The sequence below is a fragment of the Corvus moneduloides genome, chromosome 24 (assembly GCF_009650955.1).
Source record: "Corvus moneduloides isolate bCorMon1 chromosome 24, bCorMon1.pri, whole genome shotgun sequence".
NCBI lineage: Eukaryota > Metazoa > Chordata > Aves > Passeriformes > Corvidae > Corvus > Corvus moneduloides.
This window is the reverse complement of record NC_045499.1, coordinates 5,238,327-5,260,905: the sequence shown is the minus strand read 5'-3', so window position 1 is coordinate 5,260,905 and position 22,579 is coordinate 5,238,327. Positions and strand designations below refer to the sequence as shown.

General features: G+C 48.7%; 2 protein-coding genes across 9 annotated transcripts in view; both read left to right on the top strand.

Annotated features, from left to right (window-relative positions):
- RBBP5 (RB binding protein 5, histone lysine methyltransferase complex subunit) overlaps window positions 1-22,579 on the top strand; it is a 39,056-nt gene that overhangs the window by 1,516 nt on the left and 14,961 nt on the right. For 2 of the 8 annotated variants that reach the window (XM_032133184.1, XM_032133183.1), the window contains exons 5-13: window positions 363-525; window positions 1,398-1,507; window positions 1,640-1,759; window positions 2,997-3,150; window positions 3,273-3,344; window positions 6,136-6,253; window positions 7,704-7,773; window positions 8,912-9,141; window positions 11,145-15,130. In XM_032133184.1, coding sequence (XP_031989075.1) covers window positions 363-525; window positions 1,398-1,507; window positions 1,640-1,759; window positions 2,997-3,150; window positions 3,273-3,344; window positions 6,136-6,253; window positions 7,704-7,773; window positions 8,912-9,141; window positions 11,145-11,395 — 1,288 coding nt within the window. In that variant the 3' untranslated portion in view covers window positions 11,396-15,130. Of the gene's footprint in view, window positions 1-362; window positions 526-1,397; window positions 1,508-1,639; window positions 1,760-2,996; window positions 3,151-3,272; window positions 3,345-6,135; window positions 6,254-7,703; window positions 7,774-8,911; window positions 9,142-11,144; window positions 15,131-22,579 lie in introns of those variants that run through there. The other 6 variants (XM_032133189.1, XM_032133188.1, XM_032133186.1 and 3 more) reach the window with 6 other exon arrangements.
- Window positions 16,896-19,519, top strand: TMEM81 (transmembrane protein 81). Its single transcript, XM_032133191.1, has one exon. It carries the CDS (start codon window positions 18,727-18,729, stop codon window positions 19,501-19,503), a length of 777 nt encoding a protein of 258 aa, XP_031989082.1. The 5' UTR covers window positions 16,896-18,726; the 3' UTR covers window positions 19,504-19,519.

The window sequence follows — 22,579 nt, the reverse complement described above, 5'->3', positions numbered from 1 at the left end:
TGCAGTGGGAAAAGCGGGGGATGCTCCCAGTGGGGTGGAACCAGCAGCTCTTTGGATTTTCTTCTGTTTCCCAAAGGAATCGTTGGGGTTGTGGGGTTGTGTTGGGATCGGGTTTGGGAGGAAGCGCCTGGAGGTGAGTGTGGAAATGTCTCCTCTGCTTTAAAACCGCTGCACAAACTTGGAGAGGGAAAGGAAATTAAAGTAAACCCCAACTTGACATCATTTTGCTGTCCAAGTACTGAAAACAAGACAACAAAAATCGAAGTATCCTGAATTCCTTGATCCGCACCGGTGCTTTTTGCTTTACCTCTAAATGTGGGAATCATTTCCCAGAGAGGGAATTCCCAAGCTTTCCCTTGCAGGAACAGGGTGCTGGTGTGTCCCATGAAGTCGGCGCCGGTGATGCTGACCCTGTCAGACTCCAAGCACGTGGTGCTGCCTGTGGACGACGACTCCGACCTCAACGTGGTGGCCTCGTTCGACAGGAGAGGGGAATACATCTACACGGGCAATGCCAAGGGAAAGGTGAGTGCCCCCGCCTCCCAGCTGGGGCACCAGGGCACGGCCAGGCTGGGCAGCAGCTGGAATTTGCCCATGGAAAAGCGGGGTCAGGCTTTGGAACTGCCCAGGGAGGTTTGGGGTGCCCGTCCCTGGAGGTGTCCGAGGAATTCCTGGAGGTGGCACTCGGTGCTCCAGGTGGGGATGGGGTACCCCAAGAGGTGAGGGGCACAGGGGTGGGTTTGGGGTTTGGGGACCCGTGAGGGGCACAGGAATGGGTTTGGGAAGCAGGAACAGGCACAGGGATGGATTTGGGGAGCAGGAATGGGTTTGGGGAACAGGAACAGGCACAGGAGTGGGTTTGGGGAACAGGAATGGGTTTGGGGAACAGTGACAGGCACAGGGATGGATTTGGGAAACAGGAACAGGTACAGGGATGGGTTTGGGGACAGGTGAAGGGCACAGGGATGGGTTTGGGGACCTGTGAGGGGCTCAGGGGTGGTTTTGGGGACAGGAACGAGTTTGGGGAACAGGGACAGGCACAGGGATGGGTTTGGGGACCCATGAGGGGCACAGGGATGGGTTTGGGGACCCATGAGGGGCACAGGGGTGGGTTTGGGGAACAGGAACAGGCACAGGGAAGGGTTTGGGGAACAGGTGAGGGGCACAGGGATGGATCTGGGGAATGGGTGAGGGATTGGTTGATGATCCTGGAGGGATTTTCCAGCCTCAGGGATTCTGGGATCTTTGACTTTGCTTTTGACACATTTTTGGGATCTTTTCCCAGCGTTCCTGTCCCAGCAGCTCCTGCAGTGTCCCCGGGTGGGCTCAGAGGGTTCTGTTTCGGGGACTGAGTGATGACAAAGCCACTGATTGTTCTCTGTCTGCTTAATCTTCAGATCTTGGTCTTAAAAACAGACACTCAGGATCTTGTTGCTTCCTTCAGAGTGACCACAGGGACCAGCAACACCACGGCCATTAAATCCATCGAGTTCGCCCGCAAAGGGAGGTGAGCGCCTCCGGGGACAGCCCCAAACAGCAGAGAAACTCTTCAAAACCCCACAATTCTGTCATGGGATGGGATTTTTAATGGTTTGGGTGGTTTTTTTTTTTTTAATGTTCTGTCCCTTTTCTGCTGCAGCTGCTTCCTGATCAACACGGCTGACCGGATCATCCGCGTGTACGACGGGCGGGAGATCCTCACCTGCGGCCGCGACGGGGAGCCCGAGCCCATGCAGAAACTGCAGGACCTGGTCAACAGGTCAGGGGCACGGGGCTGTGGGGTTTGGGGTGTGGGGAGCAGGTCAGGGGCACGGGGCTGTGGGGTTTGGGCTGTGGGGAGCAGGTCAGGGGCACGGGGCTGTGGGGTTTGGGGTGTGGGGAGCAGGTCAGGGGCACGGGGCTGTGGGGTTTGGGCTGTGGGGAGCAGGTCAGGGGCACGGGGCTGTGGGGTTTGGGCTGTGGGGAGCAGGTCAGGGGCACGGGGCTGTGGGGTTTGGGCTGTGGGGAGCAGGTCAGGGGCACGGGGCTGTGGGGTTTGGGGTGTGGGGAGCAGGTCAGGGGCACGGGGCTGTGGGGTTTGGGCTGTGGGGAGCAGGTCAGGGGCACGGGGCTGTGGGGTTTGGGCTGTGGGGAGCAGGTCAGGGGCACGGGGCTGTGGGGTTTGGGGTGTGGGGAGCAGGTCAGGGGCACGGGGCTGTGGGGTTTGGGCTGTGGGGAGCAGGTCAGGGGCACGGGGCTGTGGGGTTTGGGGTGTGGGGAGCAGGTCAGGGGCACAGGGATGGCTTCAGGGTTTAGGGAACAGGAACAGCTTTGGGGAGCAGGTGAGGGGTACAGGGATGGGTTTGGGGAACAGGTGAGGGGTACAGGGATGGGTTTGGGGAACAGGTGAGGGGCTCAGGGGTGGGTTTGGGGAACGGGAATGGGTTTGGGGAACAGTGACAGGCTCGGGGTGGGTTTGGGGTTTGAGGAACAGTGACAGGCACAGGGAAGGGTTTGGGGAGCAGGGATGGGTTTGGGGAACAGGGACAGGCACAGGGATGGGTTTGGGGAACAGGGATGGGTTTGGGGAACAGGGATGGGTTTGGGGAACAGGTGAGGGGCTCAGGGATGGGTTTGGGGTTTGGGGAACAGGTGGGGGGCTCAGGGATGGGTTTGGGGTTTGGGGAACAGGGACAGGCACAGGGTGCTCAGCCATTGGAAAAGGCTCCCCAGGGAATTGTCCCGACCCCAAAGGCTGTGGGAAGTTTGGACAACGCCCTCAGGGATGCACTGGGGGGGATGCTGGGGGTTGAATCCCTGATCCTTGCGGGTCCTTTTCCCCTCGGGATATTCCCTGTTGGGTGATGCCAGGGCTGGGATCAGCTCCCATCCCACATTCCGTGCTGAGGACACAACTTCCCATTTGGGATTTGCCTGGAGCAACCTGAACTCTAAACGAGGATGGGAAGGTGCAAAATAACCCCTTTTCCCTGCTCCGTGGTTCTCCGTGGCTGCAGAACCCCCTGGAAGAAGTGCTGCTTCTCGGGGGACGGCGAGTACATCGTGGCGGGCTCGGCGCGGCAGCACGCGCTCTACATCTGGGAGAAGAGCATTGGCAACCTGGTGAAAATCCTGCACGGAACCCGGGGGGAGCTGCTCCTGGACGTGGCAGTAAGGAGAATCCCTGCTGTTGGCATTCCTTGGGATTCGGGAATGAAACTCGGCTGATTCCGTTCGCTAATGAAGGTTTCTCCTCCCTCCCCTCCCTCGCTTCCTCTCCCGGTTCGTTGCAGTGGCATCCGGTGCGGCCCATCATCGCCTCCATCTCCAGCGGGGTGGTTTCCATCTGGGCTCAGAACCAAGTGGTGAGTGAGGCCTTGGGATCATTCCTGAGTGCTCAGTGAGGCCTTGGGATCATTCCCGAGTGCTCAGTGAGGCCTTGGGATCATTCCCGAGTGCTCAGTGAGGCCTTGGGATCATTCCCAAAGTGCTGAGTGAGGCCTTGGGATCATTCCCGAGTGCTCAGTGAGGCCTTGGGATCATTCCCAAAGTGCTCAGTGAGGCCTTGGGATCATTCCCGAGTGCTCAGTGAGGCCTTGGGATCATTCCCAAAGTGCTCAGTGAGGCTTTGGGATCATTCCCGAGTGCTCAGTGAGGCCTTGGGATCATTCCTGAGTGCTCAGTGAGGCCTTGGGATCATTCCCAAGTGCTCAGTGAGGCCTTGGGATCATTCCCGAGTGCTGAGTGAGGCCTTGGGATCATTCCCAAAGTGCTGAGTGAGGCCTTGGGATCATTCCCGAGTGCTGAGTGAGGCCTTGGGATCATTCCCGAGTGCTCAGTGAGGCTTTGGGATCATTCCTGAGTGCTCAGTGAGGCTTTGGGATCATTCCCGAGTGCTCAGTGAGGCCTTGGGATCATTCCCGAGTGCTCAGTGAGGCTTTGGGATCATTCCCGAGTGCTCAGTGAGGCCTTGGGATCATTCCCATGGGATCAAGGCCTGGCACGAGGTGTCCAGGGAAATTTTGGCTGCTCCTGGATCTCTGGAAGTGTCCGGGAGCAACCTGGGAGGGTGAGAGGTGTCCCTGCCCATGAGGATTGGGGATCCCTTCCAACCCAAACCATTCCAGGTGCTGCTTTAGAGGGGATATTGGGAATAAATTCTTCCCTGTGAGGGTGGAGAGGGGCTGGGGTGGAATTCCCAGAGAAACCATGGCTGCCTCATCCCTGGAAGTGTCCATGGCTGGCTTGGAGCAGCCTGGGATCATGGGAAGTGTCCCTGCCCATGGAATGGGATGAGCTTTAAGGTCCCTTCCCACCCAAACCAGTCTGGAATTCCATAATTCCTCACAACTCCATTTTTCTGTGTTGAAATCCTTGATTAAATTCCATTCCCACCCTTTTTTTGACCTTCCTGCTTAATTTTCCCTTGTGATTTGGAGTGTGAGGAGACTCCTCCAACTCCAGCTCAGCTTTGGGTTAATCCTTACAGCTCCATCCCAGGGACATTTTCCATGGGAATTGTTCCCTCCTGGGTGTGCTCCTGAATTCCAGGAGCTCGGAGTGAATCCAGCTGGATGAAATCTGAGCTCCAAGCCGGGCTTTGTGATGTCCACTGCAATATTTAAGGAATATTAACGATGCTGGATTTCCACTGGAATTCATTCATGCAGCTCCTGGTTTGTTACGGGATCATGGACCTAAAGGAGGCTGGATTTTTGGTGCTTTTATGGGATTTTCCTGGATTTTTGGTGCTTTTATGGGATTTTCTTTGGGTTTTGGTGCTTTTATGGGATTTTCCTGGATTTTTGGTGCTTTTATGGGATTTTCTTTGGTTTTTGATGCTTTTACGGGATTTTCCTGGATTTCTGGTGCTTTTATGGGATTTTCCTTGATTTTTGGTGCTTTTGTGGGATTTTTCTGGATTTTTGGTGCTTTTATGGGATTTTCTTTGGGTTTTGGTGCTTTTATGGGATTTTCCTGGATTTTTGGTGCTTTTGTGGGATTTTCTTGGATTTTTGGTGCTTTAATGTGATTTTCCTTGATTTTGATGCTTTTATCGGATTTTCCTGGATTTTTGGTGCTTTTATGGGATTTTCTTTGGGTTTTGGTGCTTTTATGGGATTTTCCTGGATTTTTGGTGCTTTAATGTGATTTTCCTTGATTTTTGATGCTTTTATAGGATTTTCCTGGATTTTTGGTGCTTTTATGGGATTTTCTTTGGGTTTTGGTGCTTTTATGGGATTTTCCTGGATTTTTGGTGCTTTTGTGGGATTTTCTTTGATTTTTGGTGCTTTAATGTGATTTTCCTTGATTTTTGATGCTTTTATAGGATTTTCCTGGATTTTTGGTGCTTTTATGGGATTTTCTTTGGGTTTTGGTGCTTTTATGGGATTTTCCTGGATTTTTGGTGCTTTTGTGGGATTTTCTTGGATTTTTGGTGCTTTAATGTGATTTTCTTTGGATTTTGATGCTTTTATAGGATTTTCCTGGATTTTTGGTGCTTTTATGGGATTTTCTTTGGGTTTTGGTGCTTTTATGGGATTTTCCTGGATTTTTGGTGCTTTTGTGGGATTTTCTTGGATTTTTGGTGCTTTAATGGGATTTTCCTGGATTTTTGGTGCTTTTGTGGGATTTTCTTGGATTTTTGGTGCTTTAATGTGATTTTCCTTGATTTTTGATGCTTTTATAGGATTTTCCTGGATTTTTGGTGCTTTTATGGGATTTTCTTTGGGTTTTGGTGCTTTTATGGGATTTTTCTGGATTTTTGGTGCTTTTGTGGGATTTTCTTTGATTTTTGGTGCTTTAATGTGATTTTCCTTGATTTTTGATGCTTTTATAGGATTTTCCTGGATTTTTGATGCTTTTATGGGATTTTCCTGGATTTTTGCTGCTTTTATGGGATTTTCCTGGATTTTTGGTGCTTTTATGGGATTTTCCTGAGATTGCAGAGCCACAGAATGATTGAGGTTGGAAAAACCCTCGCAGATGATCAATTCCAGCTATTCCCAGCTCTGTCTCTTATCCCCAGGTGCCACATCCACATTTTAAACCCCTCCAGGATATTTCATTGTGTTGGATTGAAGGAATCCAAGGAATTCTCCTCACAGCTGCTCTTTGTATCAATTAAAACCCCTTTTTTACCACTTTTCTTTTTAGGAAAACTGGAGTGCCTTTGCCCCTGATTTCAAGGAGCTGGATGAAAATGTGGAATACGAGGAGAGGGAATCGGAATTCGACATCGAGGACGAGGACAAGAGCGAGCCAGAGCAGACAGGTACAGCCCAAACCCTTCCCAGGGAATTCCCAGCCTGCCTGGGATCCTGGGAATCCTTGGAATCCGTGGCCTGGCCGCTTGGTGGTGCCCAGAAACCACGGGAAAAAAAAAATCCTGGAATGTCAAAAACCCATGGAAATGAGGATTATTCCCAGCTCTCCTCATTAGCAGCCTTGAATGCTTCCTATTCAAGCACTTCCCATCATTTCATTCATTGGAATTTAGGAATTTGGGCAGTTTTTATCTTCACTGTAGCGTTGGTTTTGTGGGAATTAAGCATCCAAATCAATTTAAGCAGGTGGAGAACTGGATGAGTGGAAAAAACCAAAATATTTTGGAGGGTTGAAGTCCTCTCCCTGCCTTTATTCCTGGTGGTTTTTAGGGATAGCTCTGGATTAGACCACGGGAAAATGAGGTAAAAACCAAATGGGTGAAAAAGGAATAGTTGGAGGTTTGTTTTGTGGTAGAATAGGAAATATTTTAGGGGTTTTTGTGCTTTGATAGGAAATATTTTAGGGGTTTTTTTGTGTTTTAACAGGAATTATTTGAGGTTTGTTTTGTGCTTTAATAAGAATTACTTTAGATTGGTTTTGTGGTTTAACAGGAAATGTTTTAGGTTTGTTTTTTGCTTTAATGGGAAATATTTTAGGGGTTTTTTTGTGCTTTAATATGAATTATTTTAAGTTTGTATTTTGCTTTAATAGGAAAGATTTTAGGGGGTTTTTGTGCTTTGATAGGAAATATTTTAGGGGTTTTTTTGTGCTTTAACAGGAATTATTTTAGGTTTGTTTTGTGCTTCAGTAAGAAATATTTTAGATTTCTTCTTTAATAGGAAATATTTTAGCTTTGTATTTTGCTTTAATAGGAAATATTTTAAGTTTGTTTTATATTTTAATATGAATTACGTTAGGTTTGGTTTGTGCTTTAATAGGAAATACTTTAAATTTGTTTTGTGCTTTAATAGGAAATACTTTAGGGATTCTTTTGTGCTTTAAAAGGAAATATTTTAGACTTGTTTTGTGCTTTAATAGGAAATATTTGAAATTTGTTTTGTCCTTTAATATAAATTATTTTAGATTTTTCTTGTGCTTTAATAGGAAATATTTTAGGGTATTTTTGGGCTTGAATGTGAATTATTTTAGATTTGTTTTGTGCTCTAACAGGAAATATTTTAGGGTTCTTTTTTTTTTTTTTGCTTTAACGTGATAAGGAATACTTGGGGTTTGTTTTCTCTTTTAATTTAATAACAAACATTTTAGTGGGGTTTTTCCTGCTTTAATAGGAAACATTTCAGGTTATTTTTTTGCTTTAATTGAATAGGAAACACTTCAGGTCTCTTTCCTGCTCCACTCCTGCCCGATCAGGCATTCAAGCACAGCCAGCCCCGCTCTTCCCAAGCCTTTTCCCTTCTCTTTCCCGCCTTTAATTCTCATTTTTCCCGGATTTCCAGGTGCTGACGCCGCGGAGGACGAGGAGGTGGACGTGACCAGCGTGGATCCCATCGCCGCCTTCTGCAGCAGGTGCCAGAACCTTTTAATTAAAACATTCATCCCCAAATCCTCACTAATACAAATTAATTAACCTTTATAAAACACAAAGTTCCCTTCATGAAACACAAAGTTCCCTTCATGAAACACAAAATTCCCTTCATAAAACCCAAAATTTCGTTTATGAAACACAACATTTCCTTCATAAAACAGAAAATTCCCTTCATAAAACGCAACATTCCCTTCATAAAACCCAAAATTCCCTTTAAAAACCCCAAATTCCCTTCATAAAACCCAACTTTCCCTTCATAAACCCCAAAATTTTCTTTATAAAACCCAACATTTCCTTCATAAAACCCAACATTCCCTTCATAAAACCCCAAATTCCCTTCATAAAACCCCAAATTCCCTTCATAAAACCCAACATTCCCTTCATAAAACCCAACATTCCCTTCATAAAACACAAAATTCCCTTCATAAAACCCAAAACTCCCTTCATAAAACCCAAAATTTTCTTTAAAAACCACAAAATTCCCTTTAAAAACCCAACATTCCCTTCATAAACCCCAGCATTCCCTTCATAAAACCCAACATCCCTTCATAAACCCCAGCATTCCCTTCATAAAACCCAACATTCCCTTCACAAACCCCAACATTCCCTTCACAAACCCCAACATTCCCTTCACAAACCCCAACATCCTTTCACAAAACCCAACTTTCCCTTCATAAACCCCAAAATTTTCTTTAAAAACCACAAAATTCCCTTTAAAAACCCAACATTCCCTTCACAAACCCCAACATTCCCTTCACAAACCCCAACATCCTTTCATAAAACCCAACATTCCCTTCACAAACCCCAACATCCTTTCACAAAACCCAACATTCCCTTCATAAACCCCAAAATTTTCTTTAAAAACCACAAAATTCCCTTTAAAAACCCAACATTCCCTTCACAAACCCCAACATCCTTTCATAAAACCCAACATTCCCTTCACAAACCCCAACATCCTTTCACAAAACCCAACATTCCCTTCATAAACCCCAAAATTTTCTTTAAAAACCACAAAATTCCCTTTAAAAACCCAACATTCCCTTCACAAACCCCCTCTATGGAACCCCATAAACACAAAATGCTGGTTTCAAACCCCCCCCCGACATTTCTCGCCCTCAGCGACGAGGAGCTGGAGGACTCCAAGGCCCTGCTGTACCTTCCCATCGCTCCGGAGGTGGAGGATCCCGAGGAGAATCCCTACGGGCCCCCTCCGGACGCGGTGCAGAGCTCCCTGACGGACGAGGGGCTGGGCTCCGAGAAGAAGCGCCAGAGCTCCTCGGACGGGCCCCAGGCCCCCAAGAAAAAACCCAAAACCACCAACATCGAGCTCCAGGGAGTCCCTAATGACGGTGGGTGGGAGCTGGGCCGGGATTCGGCTCCATCCTGCGCCTCAGGGAGGGATCCAATCCCAGGATTTCAGGGGTTTTCTTCCTTGCCTGGGAGTTGTTCTTACAGCAGCTTGAGAGCTGCGGGTTTGGGGGTGGTTTAAAAGCTGGGAATGAGGGAGGAATCCTGAAATTGGGGGGGTTTTTTTATAGGGTTGTGGAATGGTTTGGGGTGGGAAAGCCTTAAGGATCTTCCAGTCCCGCATCTTCCACGATTCTGGGGTGCTCCAGCCTGGCCTGGGACACACCCAGGGATGATGAGGCAGCCACAGTTTCTGTGGGAATTTCAGGAAGGAATCCTGAAAAATGGGGATTTTTTATAGAATCGTGGAATGGTTTGGGCTTGGAAGAGCTTAAGGATCATCCCATTCCCACCCCTGCCATGGGCAGGGCACCTTCCCCGATCCCAGTTGGTTCCAAACCCTGTCCAGCCTTGGGGACTTCCAGGGATGGGGCAACCACAGCTTCTCTGGGAATCTCAGGCTCTCCCAGGGAAGAATTCCTTCCCAAAATCCCATCTGGCGGTGGGAACCCATTCCCTTTATCCCGCCATCCATCCCTTATCCCAAACCCCTCTCTGGGATCCCTTTAGGAACCAGAATTTCATGATTATTCCCACATTTTGCAGGATAACTCACCCAGAATTCCCATTTTCCCCTGCTAACTCACCCAGAATTTCATCACTATTCCCACATTTTAGGGAATAACCCACCCAGAATTCCCAGTTTTTCCTGCTAACTCACCCAGAATTTCATCACTATTCCCACATTTTAGGGAATAACCCACCCAGAATTCCCATTTTTCCTGCTAACTCACCCAGAATTTCATCATTATTCCCACATTTTAGGGATAAATCGCCCGGAATTCCCATTTTCCCCTGCTAACTCACCCAGAATTTCATCACTATTCCCACATTTTAGGGATAACTCACCCAGAATTCCCATTTTCCCCTGCTAACTCACCCAGAATTTCATGATTATTCACACATTTTGTGGATAACTCACCCAGAATTTCATCATTCCCACATTTTAGGGAATAACTCACCCAAAATTCCCATTTTCCCCTGCTAACTCACCCAGAATTTCATCATTCCCACATTTTAGGGAATAACTCACCCAGAATTCCCATTTTCCCCTGCTAACTCACCCAGAATTTTATTATTCACACATTTTGCGGATAACTCACCCAGAATTCCATTATTGACACATTTTAAGGAAAGAACCACCCAGGATTTCACTATTCCCACATTTTAGGGAATAACTCACCCAGAATTCCCATTTTCCCCTGCTAACTCACCCAGAATTTCATCACTATTCCCACATTTTAGGGATAACTCACCCAGAATTCCCATTTTCCCCTGCTAACTCACCCAGAATTTCATCATTATTCCCACTTTTTAGGGAATAACTCACCCAGAATTCCCATTTTCCCCTGCTAACTCACCCAGAATTTCATCACTATTCCCACATTTTAGGGAATAACTCACCCAGAATTCCCATTTTTCCTGCTAACTCACCCAGAATTTCATCATTATTCCCACATTTTAGGGATAACTCACCCAGAATTCCCATTTTCCCCTGCTAACTCACCCAGAATTTCATCATTATTCCCACTTTTTAGGGAATAACTCACCCAGAATTCCCATTTTCCCCTGCTAACTCACCCAGAATTTCATCACTATTCCCACATTTTAGGGATAACTCACCCAGAATTCCCATTTTCCCCTGCTAACTCACCCAGAATTTCATCATTATTCCCACATTTTAGGGAATAACTCACCCAGAATTCCCATTTTCCCCTGCTAACTCACCCAGAATTTCATCATTATTCCCAGATTTTGCGGATAACTCACCCAGAATTTCATCACTATTCCCACATTTTAGGGAATAACCCACCCAGAATTTCACCGCCCACCCATTTTAGGGATAAACTCACCTTTGAATTCCCGTCTTTCCCCCTGCTCACAGAAGTCCATCCGCTGCTGGGGGTGAAGGGAGATGGTAAATCCAAGAAGAAGCAAGCAGGCAGGCCTAAAGGATCAAAAGGTAAAGACAAAGATTCTCCATTTAAGCCGAAACTCTACAAAGGGGACAGAGGTTCTTTACCTCTGGAAGGAGCAGCCAAGGGCAAAGTGCAGGCGGAGCTGGGCCAGCCCTTGCCAGGTAAGGAACCACTGTCACTGTCCCTGCTTGGTGGCCTTTGCTTCGTGCTCACCTGACTCCTTAGAGGCCTCTGTAGCTTCCCAAAAATTCTCCCTCCCTGCTCAGCTGCTGGCAAGGAGAGGCAAAATGGGGTTTTTGAGGAAAATGGCAGCGTTTTTAAACGTTGGAAATCGGAGTGAAATCCCTTCACGGGGAGGGGTTTTGTGGGTGCTGAGAGCTGTTCCTAAACAAAACCCGTGGAATTCTGTCAATTGCTTCCCTTAGCTCCTGCAGAAATCCTAAAATAGCTGGATTGGGATTGATTTTTGGGGGGGGAAATGGGAATATCGAAGGATTCTGCAGTTATTTTGGGCCATCCTTAGCAGGCAGAGGGACACAGAAGGCAGGAGAAAAGGGGCAGCAATCGTGATTTGTTGGAAACAAACGCTGGGATAAAAGCCAGCAGCTGGATTTCCCATTCCCAGCTGTGCTGCAGCCTCCTTGAAGTTCCAGTGGCCACAAACCAGGATAAATCTGGGATTTTCCTCCTTCACAACTGCTGCAAACCAGGAGAAATTTGGGTTTTCCCCCTTTTTTTGCTGGATTTTGCTGTGTGCCAGAGCAGGACAATTGCAGTCACCTCCGTTGGCTCCCAGCCTGAGCCTCAAACATTTCCCATTGTCCAATTTCCTTCTTTTTTTGGGGAAAAGCTCCTCCCAGCCCAGCACAGAGAGCACAGTTTGGCTGCAGTGCTGATTTTTTTGTTGTTTTTTATTTAAGATTCTAATCCAGAACTCGGGGTTGGGACGCAACCAAAAGATCCAAAGATCCCAAAGATGGATTTGATGGATCCAATTTTGCATTTCCTTGAGCTCAGCAGCTGCTGCCGTGGATTTTAGGCTTTCCAGGAGTGATTTATTCCCTCTTTCCCTCCCCTCACTGCTGCCCACCCTGCTCCTCGTCCCTCCTGCTCAGCTCCTCGGTGTCGCTTGTCCTGATCGTTGTTATTTTGCAGGGATTTGGGATTCTTTTCTGGAAAAACCTGGGGGATGTTCTCTGGGCACTTTTCCACCTGGAAAAATCCAGGAATGGAAGAGCCAAGGAGCATCCTTGGGTGGGATTTGGGAGGTGCTGGGGTGGGATTTGCCTCGTGGGGGATTTTTTGGGGGCGATTTTCCAAGACTTTTGGGTGTTTTCAAGGATGGCAGGGATCACCTGGATGGACAGGGCTGGTTTGGAGATCATTCATTGCATCAGCAGCCCTGTTAATTGTGGCTTTTATCACTGCTAATTAACACAACAATGTAATTAACAACAGAAATGAGGCAGGATCACGGCTGGGAACCTGAACGTGTCCATTTCCAAGGAGAATTTCAATCCTTGGCTTCCAAGCAATGCTGGATGCTCGGATTTTCCGTGTTTGAGGGGCTGGATGAGCCGGGTGTGCTTTTAGAGAAGTGCTTTAATATTTAATTAACATTTAATTAACATTAAGTCTCGCTCAGCCCTGTCAGGGGATGCTGACTGTAACTTTGTCATCAGCTGCTGTCCCTAATTCCTTGTTTTCTGTGGAGCTTGGCGTCACTTCCTCGCTGGAAAATCCCATTCCCAATCCCTCTGGAATGTTCCAAAAGCAGCAGCAGAGCAGCCAAGCTCCTTTCCTGGATTTTCTGGTTTTGCCCCTCCTTGCCCAGCCCTGTTTGGGAGGATTTTGGGGTGGATTTGCTGTTGGTGCTGTTCCAACCCAGCAACAGGAAACATCGGGATTATTAGGGCTGGGATAGGATTCCTGAGCCAGCACAGCAAGCTGGGAATTTGTTTTCCTCAAAAACCCAAATTCCACTCAATTTTCCCATCAGCTGGAGGTGGCAGAGCTCCCTAAAATCTGCTTTGAGTCTTTGCTGCCTGTGCTGGCTTTGAGGTGTTTTCCATGCAGGTTTGGGATGAAGGGAAATAGGGAAAAATCCCTGCCTGCGATGGTGAGCAGTTCCCAGAGGAGCTGTGGCTGCCCCTGGATCCCTGGAAGTGTCCAAGGATTGAGCTTGGAGCACCCTGGGATCATGGGAAGTGTCCCTGCCCATGGAATGGGATGAGCTTTAAGGTCCCTTCCCACCCAAACCGTGGCATTCCATGAGAATCCATATTGGGATGGATTCCTGACCTCCTGCAGCCCTGACCTGAGAGGATCCAGCAGATTCCCAGTGGATCCCAGTGCTGGAATCTCTGTAGGAGCCACCATGTGCAGGGAAAGAACCCATCCCTTGGCTCTTCCCAGTCCCACAGAAATCCATGGAATTCTCTCTGTCCTGTGCTCTCTTCACCCCTTGTACCTAAAATTCCCATTTTGGGCCGCCAGCTTTTCCTTGGGCTTCCAGCACATTCCAAATTCCCGTGCCTGGATCCAGGCTCCCTTTCCCATCCCTGTTGCACGGAGTGGGAATTCTGCCACAAGTTTTGGGGCTGAAACAGCTGCACAGGGAGGGATTTTCCCTGGAAAACCTTGGGGATGTCCGTGCAGGAGCTGCATGGCTGGGCCTGGGAGCAGTGCTGTGAGCTGGCAGCAAACGTTAAGCTCAGATTTTGGTGTTAAACTCAGCTTTGAGCCTAAACAACCCGAGCAGTTCCATCATTTTATAGTCTCCAATAAAATCCTCTGCTCTGCTTTCACCCAAATTTAGGTGAAACTTGATTTCCTTTTTTTTTTGCTCTGAGATTTTGGGAATTAAGAATCATTTGGCACCGGGTAAGTTTGGGAATAAAGAATTTCTGAGCCGTGCCGTGTTCCCAGAATCCCAAATAAATCCCAGAGCTGTCTATGAGCAGTCTCTTGGTGCTGAAATTCCGTTCTTTACCCACAAAATCTTGCTTTTCCCTGGATTTTTTTTCCTGCCCCATTTGGGGCTCTCTGGTTTCTGGGAGCCTCTGGATGGGGCTGCTCACTCATTTTTCCCGTCTCTGGTCTCTTTAGCAGGTGGTGCAATCTCAGAGTTGCTATGAAGACTCCTCTCCTCTATTCCCTGTCCTCTTTCCTCTCTTGGCACCCCAGTGTGGCAACGCTGGAGCGCTCGGTCCGGGAGGACTGGCCCAGCACAGACTGATCCCATGGATTCAGGGAGTGACTTGGGGCAGGAATGACTCTGCAAGAGGGAGCAGCCTCCGGCCCTCCGGCTGCCTCTCCATGGATCAGTGGCCCTTGGCAAGGAGAAGGCTTGGACTGAGCTCCTGTGGGATTTGTGGGGACAAATCCCTGTCCCAAAGCGACCTGGGCCCCTTCCCTGCCGCTCCAGAGCCTCTCCACCTTTATCTCCTCAAACCTCTCATCATTCCCGGATGGAAGAACATCCCAAAGTGTGTATTTTTTATTCCTGACTGTATCCTGCAAACTCCCCTTTTCCACCTGGGAATTCCCATCTCGCTGAGCTGGGGCTGCTCCCGTTCCTGCCCAGCTTTTCCCGGGAAGCTCCGAGCTCCCTGCTGGCTGACAGGATGGGGGCAGAGCTGCTGATCCCAGGCCAGATTTTGAGGAATTTCCAGTGGGATGTGAGGAGCTGAGGCCCCCTCTGGAATCCACCTTGGTTTGGTGTTTATTTTTCCCGCTCTGCTGGTGGGAGAAGGAGCAAGTTTCGATCAAAAATTCATTTTCCAATGGTTTTTTTTTTTCCCAGCCTGTGATTCCCAAAGCTCTGCTGGAGCTCCCTCCCGTCCTCCCAGTGGTTTTGTTCCGGCTCTTCCCTGGGAGATGCTCCTTCAGGAATATCTGGGCTCCTCCTTCACTGGGAGATAAATTAAAACCAATTTTCTCTGAACTGAAACAGAACTTTTCCAAAGGGTTTCTGTTTTTCCCACTTCTGGGTTAAAAATGGAAGCTGGCAGCTCATTCCCAACCTTTTATTCCTTTAGGATTTCCCTGTAGGAATGGGAATGGCACTTCCCCTGCCCAGTACCCACAGCCTGGCACCTGTTACCCCACACCAGCATCCCGATAAAAGGAAATTTCATTCCTAAATCCCGCTTTTTCCCCCAGACTTTGGAGTTTTCGTTGCTCTTGGTATTCCCCAGGTGGAATTTTTGGGATCATCACGAGGTGTTTCAATTTCCTGCACATCCTGCAGGCATTAAAAGCAGGAAGGGAATCATCAAGTGCTGAATTTGCAGCCACAACTCTGCACGAGCTGCCCGAGAGAGAAAAATGAGAGAAACCATTTGGAAATCAGAGCTTTTGAAATTGTTCCAAACTCGACATTTTCCTTTCCAGCTTTGGGGCCATTGGGTTCGTTCCATGACATTTATGACCACGAGTGTAAAATTGGATTTTTGGGGGGTTTTTTTCTGTTTCTGGGGTGACTCTGTCCCGTCAGAGCCACCCTGGCTGCTGTGCCTGACCCCCTGGGTTTAAAAATGCACACTGCAGGTTGGGGTGAAGCACTGAACTCACCCCAAACTCCAGTTCCCCTCTTCCAACCCCTCTGTACAGTGGAAATTCCCTGCATTTGTTCTCTTCCAGCTCTTCTTTCATTTCCTGCTTTGTTCCCATCCTTATTTTCTTTCCTGGTTATTCCCATCTTTATTTTATTTCCTGATTTCTTTCCCATTTTAATTTTGTTTCCTGGTTATTTCCATCCTTATTTCATTTCCTGCTTTATTCCCGTCTTTATTTTATTTCCTGATTTATTCCCATTTTTATTTTCTTTCCTGGTTATTCCCATTTTTATTTTATTTCCTGATTTTTTTTCCCCATCTTTATTTAATTTCCTGCTTTATTCCCATCTTTATTTTATTTCCTGGTTATTGCCACTCTTATTTTCTTTCCTGCTTTATTCCTGTCCTTATTTTCTTTCCTGGTTATTCCCGTCTTTATTTAATTTCCTGATTTATTCCCATTTTTATTTCATTCCCTGGTTTATTCCCATCCTTATTTTCTTTCCTGCTTTATTCCTATCCTTATTTTCTTTCCTGGTTAATCCCATTTTTATTTTCTTTCCTGGTTATTCCCATCTTTATTTTATTTCCTGATTTTTCCCCATTTTTATTTTATTTCCTGCTTTATTCTCATCTTTATTTAATTTCCTGATTTATTCCCATTTTTATTTCATTCCCTGCTTTATTCCTATCCTTATTTTCTTTCCTGGTTATTCCCATCTTTATTTTATTTCCTGAGTTTTCCCCATTTTTATTTTATTTCTTGTTTTGATTCCCATCTTTATTTTATTCCCCAGTTTATTCCCATCCTTGTTTTCCTTCCTGATTTATTCCCACTTTTATTTTATTTTATTTTATTTTATTTTATTTTATTTTATTTTTATTTCCTGATTTATTCCTTATTTTATTTTATTTTATTTTATTTCATGATTTACTCCCACTTTTATTTTATTTTTTTTATTTCCTGATTTATTCCCACTTTTATTTTATTTTATTTTATTTTATTTTATTTTCTTTCCTGCTTTATTCCCACTTCTATTTTATTTGATTTGATTTTATTTTATTTCCTGCTTTATTCCCACTTCTATTTTATTTGATTTGATTTTATTTTATTTCCTGCTTTATTCCCACTTTTATTCTATTTTATTTTCTTTCCTGCTTTATTCCCACTTCTATTTTATTTGATTTGATTTTATTTCCTGCTTTATTCCCACTTCTATTTTCTTTCCCAGTTTTCCCATCCTTGTTTCCTTTCCCATAGTTTTGTACAGTCCCGGCTCAGCTCCCGCGGTACCCAGCAGTGGTGGTGGTTTTGTGTTTGTAAATAAAGAGGTACCTCCCATTTCCTAAAATCCGGGGGTAAATCTTGGCTTTTCCATGGAAATGTTGGGGTTTACATCCTGCTGGAATTTGGGAATCGTCCAAGCACCTCATGTTTGGGCTTTCCAGCGGGAATTGGGTTGGTTTTATTGAAGAGAAGGAGTAAATCTGGAGTAAAACCAAACCCTGAGTGCTCAGAGCTTTACTCAGGGGATGGAATTCCCAGAGAATCCATGGCTGCTCCGTCCCTGGAAGTGTCCAAGGCCAGGCTGGACGGGGCTTGGAGCAGCCTGGGATAGGGAGAGGTGTCCCTGCCCACGGCAGGGCTGGGATGGGATGGGATTGAAGGTCCCTTCCCACCCAGGCCAGTCTGGAATTCCCAGATCCCTGAGCGCGCTCGGAGCCAGGCTGGGAAAGGGCAGCTGAACACGGAGCTCCAAGGAGGATTGGGGCTGGAAAATCCCCCTCCTGGAGCTTTGGGAATAGATCCGGATGTTCCTTATGTGCGGAAAAACTTGGAAAACCAAATCCCTATGGGAATCCAGAGCTGCTGATCAGGAGACTCTGATTATGGGATGCCTTTTCCATGAAACTCTGGCCAAAAACTCTGAGGAACGTGGTTCCATAGCTCTGTAGAACTGGGGGGGATTCCTCCGTGAGAAAACCTGGATTTTCCAGGGAAGAACACTTGAGCATTGTTCTTGGGGATGCTTGAGCACCACACGGATCCCTCTGCAGTCTCCTCTCTGAGCGTTTTCCTGGGATGGCAGCGTGGGAATGGTTCCTGCGGATCCAGCAGTGGAGGTTTGGGGTCGGATCCCTCGGGAATGGGGGCTGTGCGAGCTCTCCCAGCTCCCGTGGCTCCTTCCAAGGCTGGGAATGGCATCCAGAGCCTCACCCGGAGCTTTGGGAGCCCTCAGCTCCCAGGATTTGCTCGGCCTTCCCTGAGGGTTCTTCCTTGGAATGTTGGGGGCTGTTGTTGGCTGTGACATCAGAGCTGCTCCCATGGGAACGGCTCCAGGGCCTGGTGTGGACACAGAGTGACCGGAGCCAAACCAGCTCGGCCCGGATTCCCATGGATCAGCCCGAGTAGAGGTTGGAATGTTGGGGTTGGATCTGGGGAGTGCTTCAGACTCTGGGATGTGTTTGTATCAGTCAGGACTGGGCAGGGCCTCCATAAGGAACTGGGATTTGGGGATTTCCTTACGCTCCACAGCGTTATTTGGGAGATTCCAGCAGCGATTCCTGCTGTCAGTTTGGAGTTTGGTGGGAAAATTCAGCTGGAGCTGCTGCTTTTCCAGCAGAAATCCACCCAAACTAACGTGGGAGTTCTTACAGAGAGGGGAGAACTTCATCTCTTAAATTGCCAAATACACCCAAAACTGATGGGATTTGGGCGGAGTTGGATCGGATCCGATGGATCGGAACATCCCGCTGTCCCGTTCAGAGAACGTTCCTGATGGAATTCCTGCGATTCCCGCCCTGCTGGATCCAGTAATGCGCTGCCGTGCCTTTTTTCAGTTGTGCCTCCAGCTCCACATCCGGGAGGCCTTTCCCTGGTGGAAGGATTAGATCAGGTGGGATGTCAGAGATACTCCGAAGAACCCGGCAGGTTCATGGAACAATTCCGGGCCCATTTGAGTGCTGAACTCTGGAAGAACCCCCGCAGATGGAGCACGGCCCCGTCGTGGCCATCCTGCTGTGCGCCCTGCTCCGCGTTCCGGCGGCGCTTCCCTCGGGATCGGAGCCCATCCTGCTGGGGCTGAAGGCCCGGCTCGTGGTCAGCTCCACGCCCTGCAGCGTCACCTGCGGGCTGGGCATCAAGGAGGAGCGGCTGTGCGAGCTCAGCCCAGCCGGGGAGCGCCGCAATTGCTCCGTGCTGCGTTCCCGCTGCCTCAGCGATTGGATCTGCGGCCTCCGGCACCTCAGCGTTCCCGAGGGAAAACCCCTCCAGCTCAGCTGCCTCTCGCCGGACACCGCCAGCCTCGAGGGACAGGATTTTGGCTACAGCTGGAGGTTCGCCCGCGGGCTCATCACCACCAACGACCTCCTGTTCCATCCCTTCCGCAATCCCAGCCCTTCCCTGAGCTTTTCCCCGGCTCTGGAGTCGCATTCCGGGACCTATCGCTGCGACGTGCAGGTGCTGAGCTCCTTCCAGCTCGTCAAGAGGATCTACTTTGGCCTCAGGGTGATCCCTCAGGATCTGGTGGATCTCGACTTCCAGAAATCCCTGACCTGGGAGCAGCAGCTGGCGGCCAGCGGGGAGGAACTGGGAAACGCCACCGGCCCCAGAGAGCGGGAGCAGCAGCACTGGGAAGTGTGGGAGAAGCAGGGGGTTTATGAAGTGGTGCTGGGAATCGGGAGCGGAGCGATCGTGGGGATCCTGCTCAGCCTCGGGCTCTGCTGCTTGGGCCACGTTTGCAGGAAAAGAGCAGCGGAGAAATGAACAGAGTTTGATGCAATTCCCTGGCTTTGGCTCTTTATTAGGATTAGGAATTCAGGAATTCGGGCTGGGATTCTTGGGGTCATCCACAGCTGGATTTTGATGATTCTTCCCTTCCAGCTCGGGACACTCCATGGATCCTGTAACTATTTTAGGTGATATTCATCATTTATTTTCAACAGACACAATTCATAACTGAATATTTTCGGCCACTTTGAGGCCTAGAAAATCAGGACAGGGCTAGAGAACCTGAGCTGCATTTCCAGCAGGTGCTTCCAGTGGAATTCTGGAATAATCCAGCTGGGATTTGGAGCCCCCTGAGCCACAGCAAACAGCTCCCAGCTCCTCTTTGTTTTCCCTCGAGCTGTTTGGTTTTTTTTAAATTTAACTTCCCATCCTTATTCCTGTCGAATTCCCTCCAATTTCCTTAAATTTCTCCTTAAATTTCCTTAAATTTCCTTAAAATTCTCCAAGAATTCTGTGGGATGGAGCTGCCCCAGTCAGGGGGTGAGAGGAATGAGGTTGTTTTTGAGCCGGTGTCGTTTCCCTCCAGTCCAACACCTGCTCCCAGCTCTGGGGACAAGGGATGCCCCACTTCCCTCTGGAAGTTTATTCCCTTCCATGACATCCTGGAAAAAGCATTTTCCGGGATATTCCTGTGTGGTGCAGAGCAGGGAGCACCGGGAAGCAGCAGATGAGAGCTGGGGGTGTTTGATCCTGACTCAGAGCTGAGCTCATCCCTAAAATCTTTACGGGAGCAGCTCAGTGGGATTGGGATCTTTCATTTTTCCTGGTGGTTGATGAGGATAAACCAGGAGCTCTGGAATCCGTGGAAGGACCTATTAAATACTTTTTTTTCCCCCAATTTTCTTCCACATTTGCTGTTTGATCCCTTTTTCCCTGTCAGCTACAGGGACACCCAAATCCCGGGAAAACGACAGCGCAGCTCTAACGTTAAAAACCTCAGCATTCCCGAGTTTATCCTTTTACCAGAACAACACAAAAACACTTTAACATTGAAAAAAGCTGGGAATGGAGGGAAATCATTTTATTTGTTTGGGTGAAAACCGACGGAAAAATTGGGTTTTATTTCTTTGGATGAAAACCAAACCAGGCACTTTCCAGAGCTGTTTTCCAGAGGGTTTTGTGGGTTTTTTTTCCGCTTCCTGAACATGGAAAAAATTGGGAATGACCCATCACAGCAGGCTGGGAGTTAATGGTCCAGAGCTGCCCCATCTGCAGGACCCTCTCTGCTCTTTGTCATGGAAATTTCAGCATCTTGGGCCCAGCTGGGATTCCCAAATCCAGCGGGATGAAAGCTCCGGCACAATCCCGCTCTCCCTGCTCTGCTGGGGAGGTCAGAGCGGGAGCCAAAAATCCCCTTCATCTTTGGATTGTGGGGTTTTTAATTTCTGAGGGGAGCCAGGTGCCCAGAGCAGGGAAAATGAATCCATAATTGGAATTTTTATTTGAAGACCGAGGGCTGGGATGGCCGCTGGGGTCCAGCTGTCAGAAGGGGCCTTTAATGGGATTTTTTTGGGGGATGTTCTTCGATTTTTGAAGGGATGTTAAGGATTGGGGGATGTTTATCTTGACAGGCTGAGGGCAAGGAAGGGAGAGGCAGGAAAAGGAATAGCAGAGGTTGGAGCTCAGTGCTGAAGCAAAAACCTTTGGAAGAACATTCCCATCGCTCCTTTTTTCCATCTCTCCCTTCAAATCATCTTTTCTTAACCACTGCCCCTGAATTCCCACCATAAACGGCAGGAATTTGGGAAAGAAGTGTCTCTTTCTGCTCTGAATTGGTGCCTGAACTTCTTTTTCCCGATTTTTCACTGTCACCTGGAGGCGAGGATGGCACAGATTCCATGGAAACCCCAGACTCCATGGAAACCCCAGACTCTCTGGGAACTCTGTGTGCTCCCTGTTCCCAGTGGGAGGAATTTCTGTGGTCCCAAGCTTTAGGAAGCAATCGGGAGCTTCCAGGGCTGCTCCAGGCAGATCCAGGAGGAATTGGGAGCACTGGGATTGTGGATAAATCCCTGGGAGCTTCTCAGGCTTCTCTCAGCTGAGTAACATCGGTGTAACTCATGGGATGGCAGCAAAAAAACCCCCATAAATTGATTCTGGGGCTTTCTCACTCCATCCTCTGCTCATGGAGCTGTTATCCCATTCCCTGATCCTCTGGGATAGAATTCCTGTTCCCACCTTTCTCTCTCGCTGCTGGTTTTCCTCTCCAGGAGAGAAATCCATTAAAGCAGGGGTGTCCCTGCAGGGTGACCAGGGGTGTTCTTGTGGAGTGACCAAGGGTGTCCTTGCAGGGTGACCAGGGCTGTCCCTGCAGGGTGACCAGGGGTGTCCTTATGGAGTGACCAAGGGTGTCCCTGTGGAGTGACCAGGGGTGTCCTTATGGAGTGACCAGGGGTGACGAGGAGTGTCCTTGCAGGGTGACCAAGGGTGTCCTTGCAGGGTGACCAGGGGTGTCCCTGGGGAGTGACCAAGGGTGTCCTTGCAGGGTGACCAGGGGTGTCCCTGCAGGGTGACCAGGGGTGTCCCTGCAGGGTGACCAGGGGTGTCCCTGGGGAGTGACCAAGGGTGTCCTTGCAGGGTGACCAGGGGTGTCCCTGGGGAGTGACCAAGGGTGTCCTTGCAGGGTGACCAGGGGTGTCCCTGCAGGGTGACCAGGGGTGTCCTTGCAGGGTGACCAGGGGTGTCCCTGCAGAGTGACCAGGGCTGTCCCTGCAGAGTGACCAGGGCTGTCCCTGGGGAGTGACCAGGGGTGTCCTTATGCAGTGACCAGGGGTGTCCTTATGGAGTGACCAGGGGTGACCAGGGCTGTCCCTGCAGGGTGACCAGGGGTGTCCTTATGGAGTGACCAGGGCTGTCCCTGGGGAGTGACCAGGGCTGTCCCTGCAGCTCCCGGGGACAGAGCAGGAGCTGCCCCAGCACAGCTGAGCCCGGAGCTCCGGGACCTTTGGGATCACCAGGGGCTGGGGCTGTGTGGGGCTCCTTCCCTCTGTCCATCCTTCCCCTCCTTCCATCTCTCCATCCTTCCTCCCTTCCCTCTCTTCATCCTCCCTTC

Bases quoted from the DNA above. Each gene is read 5' to 3' on its own strand.
- TMEM81 (XM_032133191.1), top strand. From the start codon at position 18,727: ATGGAGCACGGCCCCGTCGTGGCCATCCTGCTGTGCGCCCTGCTCCGC.